The 18307-nt window shown below is 37.0% G+C and overlaps 3 protein-coding genes across 4 annotated transcripts; 1 reads left to right on the top strand and 2 right to left on the bottom strand.

The window, feature by feature from the left end:
* Positions 1 to 3362: 3362 nt before the first annotated feature.
* On the bottom strand, positions 3363 to 7448 carry LOC131797714 (cAMP-binding protein 1). The gene is made up of 2 exons (XM_059115377.2): positions 6431 to 7448; positions 3363 to 5045 (listed from the first exon to the last, which is right to left on the bottom strand). Exon 1 carries the CDS (start codon positions 7153 to 7155, stop codon positions 6442 to 6444), a length of 714 nt encoding a protein of 237 aa, XP_058971360.2. The 5' UTR covers positions 7156 to 7448; the 3' UTR covers positions 3363 to 5045; positions 6431 to 6441.
* Positions 7449 to 7621: 173 nt separating this feature from the next.
* On the bottom strand, positions 7622 to 12051 carry LOC131797708 (uncharacterized). Of its 2 annotated transcripts, XM_066164150.1 has the most exons (6): positions 11919 to 12051; positions 11322 to 11500; positions 10640 to 10775; positions 8267 to 10023; positions 8129 to 8190; positions 7622 to 8024 (listed from the first exon to the last, which is right to left on the bottom strand). In XM_066164150.1, the coding sequence occupies exons 1-4, from the start codon at positions 12047 to 12049 to the stop codon at positions 9723 to 9725; spliced, it is 747 nt and encodes a 248-aa protein (XP_066020247.1). In that variant the 5' UTR covers positions 12050 to 12051; the 3' UTR covers positions 7622 to 8024; positions 8129 to 8190; positions 8267 to 9722. The 2 variants fall into 2 exon arrangements, with proteins under 2 accessions (XP_066020247.1, XP_058971353.1); XM_059115370.2 differs by having other exon boundaries at positions 8129 to 10023.
* Positions 12052 to 12113: 62 nt separating this feature from the next.
* LOC131797710 (transmembrane protein 104 homolog) lies at positions 12114 to 18166 on the top strand. The gene is made up of 6 exons (XM_059115372.2): positions 12114 to 12251; positions 13320 to 13715; positions 14821 to 15102; positions 16094 to 16423; positions 16941 to 17042; positions 17448 to 18166. The coding sequence occupies exons 1-6, from the start codon at positions 12198 to 12200 to the stop codon at positions 17637 to 17639; spliced, it is 1356 nt and encodes a 451-aa protein (XP_058971355.1). The 5' UTR covers positions 12114 to 12197; the 3' UTR covers positions 17640 to 18166.
* Positions 18167 to 18307: the final 141 nt, after the last annotated feature.

The raw sequence follows: 18307 nt of genomic DNA, 5'->3' as shown, positions 1-18307 counted from the left end.
GGCTCTAGAAAATTGTTACTGACCAGTAAGCCAGTATCATCAGTATCAGTATGTCTGTGGCGGATAGTGTCAGTTAAAAATAGACATGCTGGCGATAATAATCAGACCTAATATCCCACGTAAAACGTGAAAATATCAAAATATATGGATAAAACAGAGCTCTGAGTAAAGAAGACACTTCAAACGTGCACGTATACTTGTACTTAATCCGTCGAAAAGCAAGAGAGTTGCGAGTGACTCTTTTTGGAGCAAGAAAGGCAACAAACCGCATCAATTTCAATTAGTTCACCCAAGAAAGAACTGAGTGACATGAATTGACTGAAGGAAGCTTAAATGAAATGAAAAATGGCTAACGTAAATCATCATAAACTGAGGGCTTCAGGCCACGAAGTGTTATACGCTGTCAAGGATAAAATATCCACATTGTTTATCGAAAATAAATGACAGAAATAGAACATACAGGAAACATCATGACAAACTCGAGTTAGTACATTTTAGGCGAATATTAAGCTCGTAGTGGCACTCGAAACTGAAGAGTTGTGCCGAGTAACCACATTTTTTCAATCTTCTGTATTCCAACTCAAGGCAGTATGAAAAAAAAATTTTAGTTTCCGTCCACCTAGGTAACGTATTAATCGAATTTAAGGCTGACATAGTCTCAGTCATTCTCCATTTGAGTGCTGTGTCCGGTCACATCGGTACATTTACATTACAAAACCTGAAACCTCTGAAAGTTAATTTAAGATCCAATATTATGAAGCCTTAAGTTATAAAAAGCATAAACGACCTTGTATTTTGCTGGATAGGAATTTCGTGTAGTCTTAAAACGACGCAATATTTCCAAGCATGAAGTACAACCTCTACAGTTATTTCCTCATATGTCGCGCCATTAAAACTCGCATTCTTTTCAAAAAATAGCAACGGATTAAGTCAATGACAGTCATGATTGCAATTTGAAAATTTTAAATTTATCTCTTTATTCCGGGTTAATAAAATAATAAATCTTAAAAGAGAAACGTAGATGTCTTCAACAAGAGATCATGATTCCGCGTGTTTCTCAATTTTGTTTCCTCCTTGTGAGGCACGAAGCTGTAATCACACGTAGCTCACAAGCTGGGTATCTAACGATTATCACTTGCCTTACTTTCCCCTGGGCAAGTTTTGCATGTTATCGCCTGTTAGGGGAAATCAAATCACACTGTCGAGAGATTGTGCATCACAGTAAGAAGACGACCATTAAAAAGTGTGGTCTCTTAAATATCCACGTGAACTTCTACTCTAAAAAAATAAAAATAAGACAAACATAGCATGGCACAATCTTTGCACATGGCAACTTCTCCCGAAGGATGTTAATATTTACCATGTAAGGTGAACCAAAAATGCAATAAACAAAACAATTGTTAAACTGCATGGATCAACAAAGGAACAAGAAGTTTATTCAAAACAAAGAAAAGTTTCCGTGGTATATGCTGTACACTGAAACAATACGAACATATGCGAATATTTGCTCGCAAAATCCCTTGCTTTTACATTTCAGCAAATATCCAACAAAAAGCTGCGTGAGCACATTGTTTGAGTCTTCATAAGGAACGTGACGAAATGGGGATCCATGCTTTAGAAGCACGTGATAAAAACAGGCATTAGCACTCAAGGTGAAATCGATGATGTCAAAGATGGCGTCGCATATTTTGATGTCTTCTGTGTTCTATTACAGTTACTGAAAAGACGCACTGCATCATGAAATCTGCAACAAGAATCCTAATTTTGACGTAAACTATACAGCTGTCTCCAATATACCATGAGCAAGAACCAATCAAAATTCATGTATGAATAACAAATAAATTCCAGGTCGCCGTGCGTCTGTAAGAGTAAAGAATAAATTATATTATGAAACAGACGCACGGCAACAAGGAACTTATTTGTTTTAAAACGATTAACCTTTTACAACCTAAAATCAGTATACATATTCTCCATACTGCTCTTTAGACATTTCGTAAGGTGCTGACAAGGAGAATTTGTTTTCCAATAAAAGGCTTCCTTCGTTAGTGATCATTCTTCTATTCTCACGACCTTAACGAATGATTCAGGAGTGATTCTGTAGGGAGAACTTTGATGCTAATCACTCTAAGGGTTTAGAGGGTTAAAAAGCCAAATGTTGTTAAAAGGTCTAGATAGAAGCAGATATGTAACGAATTTAAGAAGATAAACGAGACCTATTAAATTTGAAAACATGTTTCGACAGTTTCTCTGTTATCTTCAGTTCTGAATAAAACAAAGTGCAGAGTTGAATTTAGAGTGTGTAACAAAATGCTGATTGGACAAAACAAATGGTAACAGAACAGTGTATGCATTTACAAGTAAAGTTTTAAATTAACATGATAAATTGGTGATTAAGTGTAGGTTTCTCCCATTTAATGTGGATAGCTTCTTTGATTTTAGGTTGAAAAGTTGTGGAAGCATGATCTAAGATGTTAAAACACTCATCAGAACAAAAAGTGCGACATTGTGGAGAATTAGGTAGATGTCTGAAAATGTGAGAGGTCCTATCGCTGACCAAGCGCTCACTTACGCGTGTGGATAAATGCCGAGAGGTTTCGCCGACATAGCAGGCATTACAGCTTGTAAACCACACACGTACGGAGCCCACGAGGGATAGGGTCTTTCACACCAAACATATTGCCTAAAAAAACCAACTTAATATCGATGTTTTTACAATAACGCTTAGCAAATTGGCGAACCCAAATTTTGTTAATGCTGACGTCACCTATACGTCTGTCTTTCAATAGATCATATTTAAAACCAATCAAAAAGCGTGTATTATTCTGCTTATCATATAAAATACCATAGAAATCTCAGCACATAATCTAATTTTTAAACAGAAGTTGTAATCGAATAATTTGTTATTCTATCCACGGTCTAACTCTAGCATCTTCGAGCACCAGTGCTTAATCACGAAGTTCTTGGCAAGCCAAGAAACTGCTCTGTAATGCCACTGGGATTATGTCACATGTTGTATATTTGCAAGAAAACTTTATAAGTATGAATTTACAAGACTGTGCGTTCGATATCAGATGTCTGCTTTACAACATTCAGTCCTCAATGGCATGTCCCCCTGTAAGCAATAAAGCAATGTTGCCATTGTGATCATCTTCTTAATATCAGTTGCATTCCATAAAAATTTTAGTCAGTCACGGATGGCATACACTTATTCTGTACTGCAACATACTATGGCAAAGGTTGAAAAGCTGTTAAACACAATCACAGGATGTGAACAAACACACCTTTCTTGTCTCAAGGGAGGGGAGGAGAGGACCCTAGAAACAAAGTAGCACAAAAACCAGTTCAATATTTTGTCTTGTCTACACAGTGTGTAGCTACACTGTAACTGATTTCTTTATTTATACATAGGCTACAATCATGCCTCTTGTTTTTGCCTCTGAGACAAAGTTCTACAGGGACAATTCTAGTTCTGATTCAAACTTCAGTCAAACCTGTACTAAGCAGTCTCCATGTACTAAGCGATCGATAATCCCCTAAATTACTGTAATTTTCACCTCCATTGGGAAGTCACCTCTATAAAGTAGTTGTGATCACCCTTGACTAAGTCCCAATGGCCTGTTGGTAATGTCTTTCACCTGTCTTGAACCGTCACTTTAAGTGGAACCACTCTATTAAAACTAAGAGTAATCCCTCAGATAAAATATAATCATGTTCATGTCCTGGAGTCAATGTCGGTACTTTGAGTTCAAATGTCCTCAATGCATTGCAGATTATCTTCCTCCTCTGGACTGTTACGGCAAATACCAAGCATGAACATCACTTAAGTCATATGCTGGTCAACCTGTGCTACACTGTATATATACTTAAATGATATAGTTTATATATAACTTTTATGATATACAGATTACGGACATCAAATGATTAAAGGGCTAATGCTTTAAATTTTCAGCTTTTTTAAAATTTCTTTTGGTACTTAATCCATCTCGATAACCTTTTGCTTGATTATCAACTTGGGGTAAAAAAACCTTCCTCATCCAAAACTGTCCACATTACTTAACTTGTGCTTTAAAACAGTGATTACATTGAAAAAAACAAGATTCAGTTTCCTCTGAATACTATCCCCATCCATACCAAGACTCTTCTATTTTTATAGCCAATCTGAGATTTTAAAATTCTGCACAAAACACAGCCCTACACTTCATAGCTAATTAGTTTCCTCTTCTTTCACCAACCCCCTCCCCAGCCCCCCTACTCCAAGGGGTCTCACTCTAATAACATTGAATATTAATCATGTGTGGTCAACACAACAGTTCTCACCAATAAAAAACTTGAAATAAAAATTGTGCTCACCCTAACAACACTAAGTGTGATCAACACAACAGTTTGTAAATAATTCTTATATATAAAAGGGCAGATTATCATTGTGCATATTGATGCTTAAATAATGCTAATGAGTAAACCACTTTTACTCATTATAGTATCAAGCATACTTTCTCACAATGTGGGATTACATTTAAATGAAAACATCAAAAATTCTGAATCAATACTCCAGTCTTGATTAACAAATTGTTTACCTTGGAATAAATATGCAGTCATGTAAGCAGTAACAAACAAAAATTGCAATAACCATAGCTTAATAGTGCATTTTACAGTTGTGTGCTTGTTTGCCAGGCCTTTGAACAGGAGTTAGGCTAAGGCTGACCTTGTTATGATACAAACCTTGCTGCTTTTCAAATGCAAATTACTTTGTTATCATGCTAACTAGTTACTGGTCTCTATCACAACAAGGTCACCGTCAGCCTCACTTCAAATCAAAGGCTGGGCAACTAAGTACACAACTGTAAAATGGCCTAATCTGGTTTGGCTCACTTAGTTTCCAAACCCATATCTTTTTATATGCTAATAATACCATGTGTCCTCCTAAACTAGATTTGGTTTCAAAGATTGTGCCTCTGCAAAGATAGAACTGGGAAATTCCCCCAGACCATCTTTGCATTATTATCACATCACATGTGTTACTCCAAGTCTCTGGATTCATCCTCCCTCTGTTAAATAGAAAAAAAAGATTAAATAAATATCTGGGTATTCAATTAAATCTTGCTTGACTCAGCTTGTGGGGGACAAGGCTGCTAAGGACCTAGGGCCTTAGAACAAGAAAGCATGCATTCAACCATTGGTTTGGTCATGTATCTAGACATTACGTAATGGGTTTACTTTCACACCGCCCCTCTCTGCCCAAAATAATAAATCGTTAACTATCATCTACCAGGGGAACCAAACAAAATCCGTGTGGATTAGCTGTGATGGACGAGCATCACATCCTAGGGGAGCAGACATACTTTTAATCACCTCTTGCTGAAAGATACTACCAATATGGGCTACCAACTATAGGCCACTTGGCTTCTAAAATTTATTATTAACTAGAAGTTTTTCCATCGTGGAAAAAGGAAAATGAAAAAAAACAAAGTATTGGAAATAATGCCACGTTTGTTATCATCATGCAAAGAATCTACTGTGTGTGAAGTGTGTAAAGCACACATGGCTGTTAAAACATCTTACAGCTCAAAAGAAAAACACAACCTAAAAACTTCAAACAATCACGTCTAATAAACTGAATCAGTTTCTTTCTAGCCTCACTATTTGTACAAATAAGGAAAACTTTCAGATACATGCTAACATTTTACATTATCTGGGAGCCTCAGGGAAGGAATAGCCCCATCTCCTCTACAGCTTGCAAAATCTCAAGGATAAAAGAGATGTTGGATAATTCTTTCCTATTTAACAAATAGATTCCACATAGCCATGCTTCTGTTCAGTTATAGCTCACAAATTATGTCAAAATGTGATAAGAACAAAAAAGGTGGCATACAAGGTGCAGCCAGGAGTGTCACTAAATAATGTTCTTAAATAAATTTTATGCCATCTGTGATTACTACTGAACAAACGCACAGCAACATCGAATCTATTTGTTTTATACAACAAAGAAACATCTGTCCTCCAATATCATAAAGTGTAAGCTATCAATATGTGTGCATTGTTCAGCTTATAATAAAGGAAGGAGGTCAAGAACAGTCATTTCCATAATATATGTATCATTGACCAAGCATGAGATCAAAATGGCTGGATATTAGCCAAGTCCTTTTAAGCCTTTTGATGAACCGAGATATAGTTGAGGTCCATAAAAATGAAAACAAAAAACAAACAAAACAAAAAAACAGAAAAGAAATAGCCATATTGAACAAACAGGTTTGGTCAAAAAAGAATTATTGTATAGCAAAAAGATTTTTTTCTATTAAGAACTATTTGAAGCCAACTGTTTTTGTTTTTTCTTCTTCTAGGATGAAGTGGTCAGCGTATCATGTGGTGAATAAACACATCATACTTCTCGTAAAGATTTAGAAATTAAAGGAGTTTTTAACTTGAAACTAACCTCAGAGCTATCTAACCCACTTTCTCCATGGGAGGGGCAGTTGGAGTTACACTTTGGTCTGTAACACTTTGGTCTGTAGCACTTTCATACGACGGTGGAGGAGGCATATCTGTCGAAGGGTATGGTGAGTAATCATGTCCACTTTGAGGAGGGAAAGGGTGCTGTGTTTGAGGAGGGAAAGGGTGTTGTGTTACAGGAGGAAACACTTGTCCTGTCGGATACTGTGGATATGTTCCCGCAGCAGAAGGAGGTAGGTTGTTCGGGTAAGGTCCCGGTTGATATCCGTATGACGGCCCATAAGGTTGTTGAGGTCCAAAAGTGTTGCCTGAAGGGTACTGAGAAGTTGATACCGCTCCAGGACCCGGTTGACTTGTAGAGACAGTTTGAGTAGAAGGCGGTCCGGTTATAACTTGCCCTTGATTTGCTTTGTTTTGGACTTGGCAATAACAGATCGAAATGACGAGCAAAACGCCTCCGATCGCAAGGAATATTGGTCCGGCGATTCGACAATTCTTTAAATTTCGTTCTGTTTCCAGTCTGTCCTCGCGGCAAAAGTCGCACCAATCATCTTCTGGGCCCCAAAATGGTTCGGCAAGGTGACCCACCATGGTCAAAATGAAACCAATAAGTAAACACATGATAGTGAAAAAAATTAGAAGACATTTAGTGCAGCTTGGACCGCTACAACGCTGAGCTGGCCTTTGATAAATGACCACTCGATTCATTTTAGATTGCCGATGTAGATACACGAATTTAATCCTCACTCTTAACAAGCAGATTTAATCTGTTCCGGAGTGCTTCGGTGGAAAAAATCGTAAATGATGATTTGCCTAAAAAGTTGGAAACGAGGCTTGTGTCAATCTCCGAGACGAGGTTGTTACGTAACCAGGCTAACGTCATGACCCCCGTCCGGCCTAAGTGGAAGGCCGGACTGGGGTCATGTCGCAAGAACCGAGAGTTGCACTTACGAGTCTTACAGGGTTCGAGAGTCATGAACGAGAGACAAATGTTTTCCTTTCCAACCCACCAAACTCAATCGCGTATAACTGAAGAATTTGCTCCTTAGGGTAGAAGAAGAGAAATGGGTGGAATCACTGGCACGCTGTAACAATATCTAAAAATCTTAGATGATCCGTGATACTTTAATTTGTGAAAAGATTAATTTTTATTGAGTACAAGGGTTACCAAACAGGATCAACTGGCTGCTCTCGAAGCTACGTTTCTTACGTCTTAACAGAAATACTTAATGTCTAAAAAGGATATAAATATACTCTTGTCTCGCATACGAATGTCGAAAAGGTATCCATACTAAGCCAAGACTGGGTACTCATTCTAGGCAATGTTTCGAAACTATGTATGAAAATGAGAGGCACTCCTACATACCAAACAGCCGCACACAGAAAGGCACCAACAACTATACAACAGATTGCGCACGAAATATTCAGGAACTGAAAAACACAATTCCAGACATATATGAAGCAGCCAAAGTTTTGATGCGGAGAGGTTACTGGTCTCGTATACTGAATCACAACTCGTTGGGGCTGCTGGCTGTTCATGCCATTCATTTTCCTGATTTAAATGATCAGCGATGCTCCTTAATGAAAAATGTACACACCATAAGCGAAAGAATCTCCAAGGATAAATGAAGGTAAATTATATCTGTGCGAACTATCGCAGCTGCGATGCACAACCTTTTACCTTTGAATACCGACCACTAAGCCAGTCGTTTCCGGCATCCTGCTGAGCGAGATTTAAAGCTTCTGGAAAATAAGTTCATGCCATTAATTTTCCTGATTTAAATGATCGGCGATGTTCCTTAATGAAAAATGTACACACCATAAGCGAAAGAATCTCCAAGGATAAATGAAGGTAAATTATATCTGTGCGAACTAGCGCAGCTGCGATGCACAACCTTTTACCTTTGAATACCGACCACTAAGCCAGTCGTTTCCGGCATCCTGCTCAGCGAGATTTAAAGCTTCTGGAAAATAAGACAAAAAGAGGGGTAACGCCTAGAATGTTCTGAAACATTTCGATTGGTCCATAGCTTGTCAATAAAAAAAAGTGACACCGTCATCCACACAAACTCTACAGTTGCGTGATTAAGGCCTCAGATTTTAGCATTTTAAACAGTTAATTAAAAGTTTTCCATGAGGCGTTCTGCAAGAACGAAGTTGAATAGTAATCAACAAGTTAAACATAACCACAACTCACAAAATTTTTTTAAGGAATTGATGTGAAAACATATTCAAATCGCAATCATGTCACACTTTGGAGGAACATTAAACCTTTTTCCATGCGCTCATGATAGTTGTTCCTAATGAATTTATTATGAAAGCTGTACTAAACCGTTTACTGATCACTTCCCATATCAAGTAATTTATTCATCAGGTGTAACTTTACAAAGCACATTAAGAACAAAACCATTTGCAAAAATAGTAAAAACCAATTGTGCTCAACCGTTTCCTGCTTTAAATATGTTTCGAAGTCTTCCTGAAATGAAATCATTTTTATTATCAACATTCACTGAATCGTTCAAATGGTTCATTTAGTACCTGACACGTGTCAAGAAGTGTGACGGAGTGATACTGATTAAAGCAGCGCTTGATTAACTTATTCATAGAGCGCTGGACTGCCGTGCGGAAGGTCGAGGTTCAAGCCCCAGATATGATCAACACTCAGGGTCTTAAATTAATTGAGGAAAATGTGCTGCCTAAGCTATGACATCTGAAAACGGTTTTACATTCTGGTGATCTCGGATAAGGACGATAAACCTTAAGCCCCGTCTCCTGCATCTTCTCTCCTGTACTGGTTCGCAAGGGACGTTAAGGAACCCGCGCACTTTTCGCAAAAAGTAGGGGGTGTGGCTCCTGGTTTTGTGGACTGGCCCTGTTTGACACCCTGCTCACCTCAATCCATCCTCGTATCCAGTCTTCTCTTCTAACACAATACGTAAATAGCGACAAGGGTACGAGTCCGGAAAAAGGTACGACACTATAAACACAGGATTGCCTCTGTCACTGCCACTTTGTTTTAAAACGCTATAGCGTTATACGGTGATCGTTCTCAAAACAGCCCGCCTAGATTCCTTGGAATAACTCCTTATAACCGGTTTCCAAACTTTGTTACTTATGGAAGTGCTTCGCGTTAACGAGAAAAATCTTTCCGGTCACCACATCTCCTTACGTCATCTATGATCACAAAGCATGTCTCTCAGGAAAAGTTCAAATTAATACAATTACGCCCATCACAATGTTTGATTTGGAGTTTTTACAATACGCCAAATCCTCTTTTAGAGTTTTGACTTTCTTCCAAAAAATTCAAAGCTCTTCAGAAGCCCTTTACCGGTTAAAATTTCACTTTGAAGGCCACTAATGATGTCACTATAGAAATCTGATTTTAAATGCATAACACTATTTCTGTTCAAGTTATTATTGCCTACAGCCGCCTTTCCCATCCGTATGGCTGTATCTAGAAGTTTTTCAATATCACAGATTTCATGGACAATCCCACCAGCCAGAGCCTCCTCTGCTTCAAACCGTCGTCCCATGAATACAGCATCTGCAATTACTTTGGGGTCCTTTATCTTCCCTCTGGTACATGTGAAGAAGTAAAAGGATGCCATGAACTAAGAAATGCTTGCAAAAGGTGTGGTGAAATTGGGGAGGACTCCATAGGGATGAAAGTGTGGGATAGTATATGCTAGGAGTTATTCAATATTTATGAGACCATAGGAAAAATCCATGGGGGGGGGGGAAAGGAGGGAGGGGATGAGATTCATATGAGGAAGGAACTCATACTGGGGGGAAAATCCTGTATTTTCAAAGGGGAGAGGGGGGAAGTGAGGGGAATCTCACTGAAAGTGATATTAGGAATCCCATTTGAAATTGGGAAGGATACCCAGACCAGTCCAAAAATCCCATAATTACCAAGGTGGGAAAGGGGGTGATTTCATTTGAAAAAAAAAAAAACTTTTGATATCTTTATTACCTTAGCATGCTAGTCATAGATGGATAAGGCATCACCTGAAGAGTTCAGGATTTGTTCACAGCCATTAAGACAGGGAATATTTAGTATCCCAAGAACTAATACTTTGAATAATTGTTACTTTAAGCTGTCTTGGGTATCTTTAAGGGGTAAAAACAGCTCAGATTGGTTAATTCCCTCAATAAGGGAGGCCAAATCAAACTAGAAGACAAGCATAATTACCTCATCAACAGGTTATTTCCAATACCAAAACGCATGCCATACTTGACCTCTGGAAAGCTAAACCAACCTTTCTTGGTTCTCATAACTCTGTAGTCATGTGCAAGGGCTAATAGTGCTCCACCAGCAAAGGTATGTCCTATAGTACACAACAGAGAAGGAAAACAACTAACTTAAACATGGCTTGTAAGTCTAATGCAAGTGAGCTGGAATTTGTCAACATCTGTCCAATGATCAGGCTACTCAGGGGACTTGCTATCATGATTTTCATCCATGAAACGACTCAGTTAAACTTGGTTCACACCAGTGACACAAGAACATGAATGAAAACTAAAAAGAAAACTGTAGGAACATCAATATATTGTTATATTGTGTTGCGAACATGGAGAAAATGATACTGATATTAACCCACATTTAACATCTAAAATCTATACATTAATTATCTCCACCACCTTGCAAACATTTCTTGTAAACCAACTTTGAGAATTTGTATAAAATAAAATAAAATTATATCCTTAGTTGATGGTTTTTTTTCTAACAACCTTTAGGCTTTCAATAGTATTGATAAGCTGCAATCAAACTTGAAACCAAATGAATCCAAGAAAAAAAAATTGAATAACATAACCTCCTTGTACCATTAAGGAGTCCACACAGAGTATAAGAAGTCTAATTGGCAATACTCTACCATTTAATGCAGCCACTGTTAACATGGGAAATGATAATAATCTTGCCAAGACTTTATGAAGCAAAGATGTGGTTTCTATGAACTCCTCTGGAGTACATGTCGCAAGGAATTCTTGATCTAGCCCATTTGAGTAAAATTTTTTATCTCCAGTGGTGATCAGAAATTTAACCTTTTCATTCCTGAAAACGAAAATTCAATATGGAGGACTATGTTTGAAACAAGCTAAAGGGACCATTCATAATGATCATGATAAAATGACTGTAGACATATTTCTGTAAGAGCAAGGTGACTTTGTTTCGAGATGAGATCGCTCATCTTGGGGCAGAGGGGGGTGAGTGAAGTGACCTTCATTCGGATCACTCACTCACCCAAGGCAGTTATGCAAACATCTTAAAAAGATTTAGATATCAAATATACTTCGTTGTGTTGGCTCAGCAGGTAAAATTGCACTTAAACAGCCTATTTTTTCTCAAGATGTTCCAATAAACACGCATAGCTCATAATTCTGGAGAAATTAACCTTCGCTGTAACGTTCCTGTTCAGGTTAACACTAACAGGGCTCTGAAGTCTTCAAACAATTACGCAGCTTATAAATACCTTTCGATCTCATCCAGAGCAGCATAGAATTCTTTAAAAAATTCTAAATTTAATCGGTTTTCTCCATTTTTCATGGAAAGAATTGCATAATTGTCCACGAAAGAAACCTCGACCTTCCCACTCCCTGCCATATTCGATTCATTGCATTCAGCTGAGCATTGTATTTGTCCCAGTCTCTCTCGTACAACCGAAAAAACAAAATGGCGACGAATTCAGGGTACGGAAGGTAAAACGATTCGTGTGTTATTTTAACACAATCTCATTCCGGACAGAACACTCATGTCAGGGAAATCATTCGATGTTCATTATGCATCATCTAGCTACTCTGCTACGGTATGTGTTGTAAAATGCAAAGGAAATCGAGACATTTAAATCAACTAGAGACGTGTTTCTCTCAGAGTAGGTCTTTAGACTGATGTTGCTCTAAGATTGTGGGGTAATATGAGCTGCTTTCATATAAGCACCTTTATTTCCCATCTGTGCTAGCTAGTATAATACGACAGGAATGTTTGGTTAAAGAGCTTTACAAAAAAAGGACGCCTGCTGAATGATTAACCCTTTAACTCCCATGAGTGACCAAGACAGAATTTCTCCTTACAATATCGATACAGTATCAATCAGATAAGTGATGAGAATAAAGAAAAATATCAATTTGGGGATAATTAGTTTATCTAATACTAAATTCTCTGAACTAACATCAAAAGAATTGTATGGTTGACAGTAAGGAGAATTACAAATTTAATCTGGGAGTTAAAAGGGTTAAAGGCTTCTAAAGGGTTCACACCTTTGCCTCCTACATACTAATAGTTGGTTGCCATTTCCAATGTACTGAGCTGTGATACCACTTGTTGGGAGTGTAGCCAATTTTAGCAAGTATTTTTTTTCCAAAATGGTCTTTTTTCACTGGAGCTTATTTTTGGGAAAAGATGATGTAGAAAAATTTACTGCGAATTGTGTTGAATTTCTGGTTTGTCCAAAATTTTAGAGCTTAAACTTGGGCTAGAGTTCCTGAACTGATTCTGCTGTAGTTGAAGCTTAAAGAGAGGCAATAGAAACAGGTTTTCCTTGTATCACTACTATTTAAGAACGTAAGGGAGGGGGGGGGAAGCGCTCATTCCCGGGTGGGTACTTATTCCAGGAGGCTGCTTATTAGAGTGTGGGCACTTATTCAAGGAAATGCAATACTTGAATATTTTTGTAAAGACACTATCAGTTCTAAGAAGCCAATAGTTGTGCAAGAACAAAGGAAAACTGTCAGCATCTAGGCATATTTTTTGGCTAAACAAAGGTTATCATGGTTATTACCCCCTAAGGGGAAATCACATGATATTCCTCAGTTTTGGCAGGGGCACATTGGGCTATGTGGTTTATAACATAAACACGAATATCTATTGATTTCAGGTTGCCACTATTTTCCTGTTCAACCTCCTTGTTGGTGTGGGAATTCTTGCCCTTCCATCTGCTATTGCAAAAGCTGGAATTTTTGCAGGTGTTCTTTGTCTCATCACTGTGTCTTTCATGGCATTTATTAGTGTAACCTTCATGATTGAAGTACTAGCAACTGCTAATGCTTGGCGAAGAACAAAATCAGTTTGTAGAAAAGGCAGTGTGAAAGGAGGCCTGCTTCAAAATGAAAGTATGGAAGAAAAAAGTCAAATCAAGGTCAAGACTGATGTAATATCTCCTCCATTGTTTGAAATTGAAGAGAAATTTGAGATGGGCTATTTGTCAGAGATATTTCTTGGAAGTGTGGGATCTACATTCTTCTATGCAGTTCTTTGTTTGTATTTATATGGGGTGAGTGCCTTCTTAACCATTTATCTTGATCTAAAACCAAATTTCCATAACTAATTTACAAGGAAATCTGTAGCAGCTAGAGGGGAGAATTACCATCAATCAGATCTTGGGAGTTTAAAGGTTCACAAATGACTACACAATTTTTGCAGCAATACTCTGAGAATTCTGATTTGCATCTAATATTTTTTTTTAACTGATGGATGATAGGTCATTCTTGCAGCCCTAATGAATGCAAAGCTTATCAAACCTTGATATTTATCTGCTCATGAACATAAAATAATACCGTGTCAAGCAAACAGTTATAAGGGTTGAACGTAATTTCAATGAGGGAATTGTCTTGATATGAATCAACACCAAATGGTTCTGTCACCAATTGGGAGAGCTCTAGGATACTTCCAGTGAAGGTACCAACAACTCGCTGGGGAGGTTTGGAAGGCATCTGCATAACTTGACAATTAATGTTGCTACATGTGTTAAACACCACAGTTAAACATTTGACTCTCAATAGTGGCGAGCATCTAATATTTCCTCGTTATATCACCCCTGAATCAAACAGTAAAGTATGAGAATAATAGAAATGATCACTCTCAAAGAAGCTGCTAATTTATAAACAAATTCTCCTTGTCAGCACCTTAGGAAATGTATAGAACAGTATGGAGAATATGTAAAGTGATGATAGGGTGTTAAGGGTTAAAAGAAGCCTTTGTTAATAATTGTCATGATAATTGTGCTGAAATCAAATGAAAGGCTCAGAGCAAGAACGACCCCTTGATTTTTCGGCCATTTTTGAAAGTGTTCAGAAGTAGTTGAATTTTGGCATGTGGACTTAGTTTTACTCGATATACACTGTTTTGGTTTTTTTTTTCGCTGGTTTGCACTTCGTTTTCGAGAAATAAAGTATGCAAAAAACCTTGAATTTCGTAGCGGCTTTCATTGAATGAAGCCGAAACAAAAGAAGCCTTTTGTTTCATCAAAACAATACAGCCCCCGAGAACTTGCATATTCATAACCAGCTTAAAGAAAGAGCATGTTTTTTGTTTTGAGTTTAAAACGCTGTTTAGCAAATTACCTTAAATTTTGATTTGATTAAATTTCCTTTTTTCAGGATCTTGCAATTTATGCAGTATCAGTTGCTACAACATTGGAGCAAGCTGTTGGTACCAGCCATCAAATATCTTATTATTCTTTCCTCTGGGGTTTTATCATGTTCATTGGACCATTTTGTTTCTTCAATTTCCAAAAAACTACATATCTTCAAATGTTTACAATGGTAATGAGGAACTCTGCTATGGTGTTAATGATTGTGCTGACACTACTGGACATTGCAAATGGACACAGAGTACCAACAGACCAGCTGATATTATGGGATACAGATAAGGCTAAGGAGGTCTTACAGTTTTTGTACTTATCTTTGTTTGCTGTGTATCATGTGCTGTATGAATGATGATGAAATAAGTTGATATTCAATTACACAGTATAATATTTCCCAAACTTTTGATTCATGCTATCTTTGCAGCTCTCTAAGTGCTGTCCTTAACAATTTGTCATACCTGAGAACATCAGATAACACATCACTTCAGTTGGGGTTTGACCCTGGATATTTTGATCCAGAATCTAGCTTTGTAACCACTAAACCATAATTACTGCTATGACCCCTACTGAAGTTAAAGCCCAGTACATTTGTTATTTAAATATGTACTGATCTTTTTCTACTATTAGAGACCACATCCATTTAAACCTTTAATTCCCAAGATTTGATTGTTAATTCTCCCCTCTAGCTGCTTTTAAATTTCCTTGTAAATTAGGTACAAGAATTTGGTGTTAGATCAAGAAAAGCAACTTTTACCCAATAAGTCTAAAAATTCTTATTACCTTTTTGATTGATAATGTATGGATGTGAAAAGGGAGAAGTTACATTTAAATTACTCCTGGGAGTTAAAGGGTTAAGTGGCCCAGAGTTGATTTTGCGAACCTAAATGTCTCAGATTTGCATAACGTTTTTTAATTTCTCCCAACTACCCTTGTGGTTAGATGAGGCTACATGGAAAAAGCTTAAATGATGATTTGCAGCAAACTGATTTTAATGACCTTCCTGAGAGCAAAACTTTCGCTCTGGTGAAGGGCTGACACTGAACATTTCAGCTATGAAACTCCTTATGGTGGCCAATTTCCATCATCAACTCAACTGATGAAACCAAATTACCTTGTTATATTCCCCCACTGGTGCAGCACCACAGTTTCTATAGAAACTTATACCCTTTACTGATTTGAATGACCACTTTCCAGTTCCTCAAGGGTCAGACTGTATAGAAGGGTTTAACTGTGTTTTCCTATATTGCAAGATATGAGATTATTTGAAGTTTAATATTTCATTGCAGCTCTTAGGCATGGCAGTGTTTGCATTCATGTGTCATCACAGTGTTCCATCCATCATTCTTCCTCTGGCTGACAAAAGAAAAACTCTGCAAGTTGTTTTGGTGGACTATGTGATAGTTCTTCTCTACTGTGGCATCATTGTTTTCTCTGCAGTCTTAAATAAACCAGCATCAGCCATCCTTCCACTTTATACATTAAACTTTAGTGACCACTCTGTTACTGTCTTGGCAAAGTTTCTCAGCCTTTATCCTGTATTTACACTGAGTAGCAACTTTCCTCTGATCTGTATAACTTTGAGGAATAATTTGATGGCACTATTTCCAGTTTCAAAGGTAATGCACTAATTAAATCAAAGCTTCAAAACCTCTTTCTCCCTCTCCATATTAACATGTTAACTGACTTTAGAAGCAATTGAAACAAATGGTATGATCAAAATGCTTTTAAGAGTGATAAAAATTTTAGATATTGGGAGATAGGTTTGAGGAGGATTTCCTGTACTTTTTATTTGTTTTACCGTAATATCGATAACTTTAATGTTAATGATTAAAATCTAACACATTATAGGAATAATTAACACATTCTGCTTGAGTAATTTGATCTCTCATTTGTTATGACAGTGGCAATAAACAATGATGAGGATGATGGTCATTTATGGAAGATATGCAATGAATTTAGCAAAATTGGGCCTGTTTGAATGACCCTTTATTTTGGAAAACATTCTCTGAAAATTAAAGAATCAAGAACATTTGAAAGTTCAGTCTGGTACACTAGCTAGATATACATTTAAAAATGAATTATTTTCTTCTTCCCTGGTATTTAATTGTAATAAATTGTGCATCTTTTTTTCAGAGCTTAATATTTAGCCAGCAGATCTTCACACTTGTGGCCCTTATGCCACCTGTTGTTATTGCAGTGTTTACACATGATGTTGGTCAGCTTGTTGCACTTACAGTAAGTGTCCATTGCTGTGTCCTTTCAGTTTGGTAGTTTTTAGATTTATATTTAGGTTACTGGTAGGTCTTGAAGGGTATTATTCTTAGAAACCCAAATTTGTAAAATTAATTTTAAGTGTATTTACAGCTTTCAGGGTTTTTTTATGGTGTTTGAATGGTGCTAAATTTGAAATTCCTTCAAATTTGCCTCATCCATGAAAGTTAACCACTTGCTTGAAGATTTTTAACCTATTTTCTCTTCAGGAAGTTTAGCTTGAAATTTTTTGACCTTCTAATAAGGATAAGAGAGCTTAAATCTGCCAACAAGTTTTGTTAAGTTTTTTTTCTGTTGTATGAATCAACTAGGATATCACTTCAATCTGTTGTGGAATATTTTTTTGACATTACATTTCTCATTTTTCAGGGCTCCTTTGCAGGGTTAGCTATCATGTTTGTGACTCCAGGTCTTCTTGCTTTGTACTCAAGGAACAAGCTGGATAAATCTGTTCCCCATTGGAGGCAAATGCACCACCACAAGTCTCCATTTCAAAGTAATGCGTGGGTCTACCTGACTTTGGCATTTGCTGCCTTTGTGCTGATGACAAGAATATTTTGAATACAGCAAGTTCTTAGTTTTATTAAAATTGATGAAACCATGTAGCAGAATGAATTCATATATAGTATTTCAAGGAAAATCATGTGGCAAAAGCAAGCTTTAAATATGGAATATTTTTCTCTTGCAAATAGAAGATGAGATATAATGATAACCTCTTAACTTATATTTGCAACAAAAAAGCGACAGAAATAACAACAAAATACATTAAACCAAACAAGCTTCAAAGAGAGTATATTATAACAGGAAATATGAGTTATTTAATAAAAGTATTTAAGACAGAAACTGTCAATTGCAATTGTGACAATTAAAGACAGAAATTGAAATTGTATCCTTTTTGTATCCCAGACAGTATGAGAACAATGACATCATGTAAAGATTTTAAGACAGCCATAAAGAAAAAGAAAATGAACTTTTAGTGGTAGTTTTAATGTATTTTAATGATTTAATTGATTTAAATATTTTTCTTTCTCGAAGATATTAGCTCAACAGAGCTACTCTGATAATTTGAGTTGAAATAAAGTGTATGTATGTATGTATGTAAGACTTATATTTGATGTCCACAGTTCGTAAGCTGTTCAAGTTGTGTATTGCCTGTGACGCTATGGCACTTTTTAAACGTACCCCACTAAAGTTTCTTTCTGTGTTCCTAGAGAGGCTGATTCCAAGTT

Source organism: Pocillopora verrucosa, chromosome 3 (genome assembly GCF_036669915.1).
Source record: "Pocillopora verrucosa isolate sample1 chromosome 3, ASM3666991v2, whole genome shotgun sequence".
NCBI classification, from domain to species: Eukaryota; Metazoa; Cnidaria; class Anthozoa; order Scleractinia; family Pocilloporidae; genus Pocillopora; species Pocillopora verrucosa.
This window is presented reverse-complemented; position numbering and strand designations above follow the sequence as displayed.

Coding starts and splice junctions, on each gene's coding strand:
- LOC131797714 (XM_059115377.2), bottom strand. CDS start 7,155: ATGAATCGAGTGGTCATTTATCAAAGGCCAGCTCAGCGTTGTAGCGGT.
- LOC131797708 (XM_059115370.2), bottom strand. CDS start 12,049: ATGGCAGGGAGTGGGAAGGTCGAGGTTTCTTTCGTGGACAATTATGCA. Junction 11,501..11,918: donor GCTCTGGATGAGATCGAAAG/GTATTTATAAGC, acceptor TTTCGTTTTCAG/GAATGAAAAGGTTAAATTTC. Junction 10,776..11,321: donor AACAGTGGCTGCATTAAATG/GTAGAGTATTGC, acceptor TGTGTACTATAG/GACATACCTTTGCTGGTGGA.
- LOC131797710 (XM_059115372.2), top strand. CDS start 12,198: ATGTCAGGGAAATCATTCGATGTTCATTATGCATCATCTAGCTACTCT. Junction 12,252..13,319: donor CATCTAGCTACTCTGCTACG/GTATGTGTTGTA, acceptor TATTGATTTCAG/GTTGCCACTATTTTCCTGTT. Junction 17,043..17,447: donor GTCAGCTTGTTGCACTTACA/GTAAGTGTCCAT, acceptor CTCATTTTTCAG/GGCTCCTTTGCAGGGTTAGC.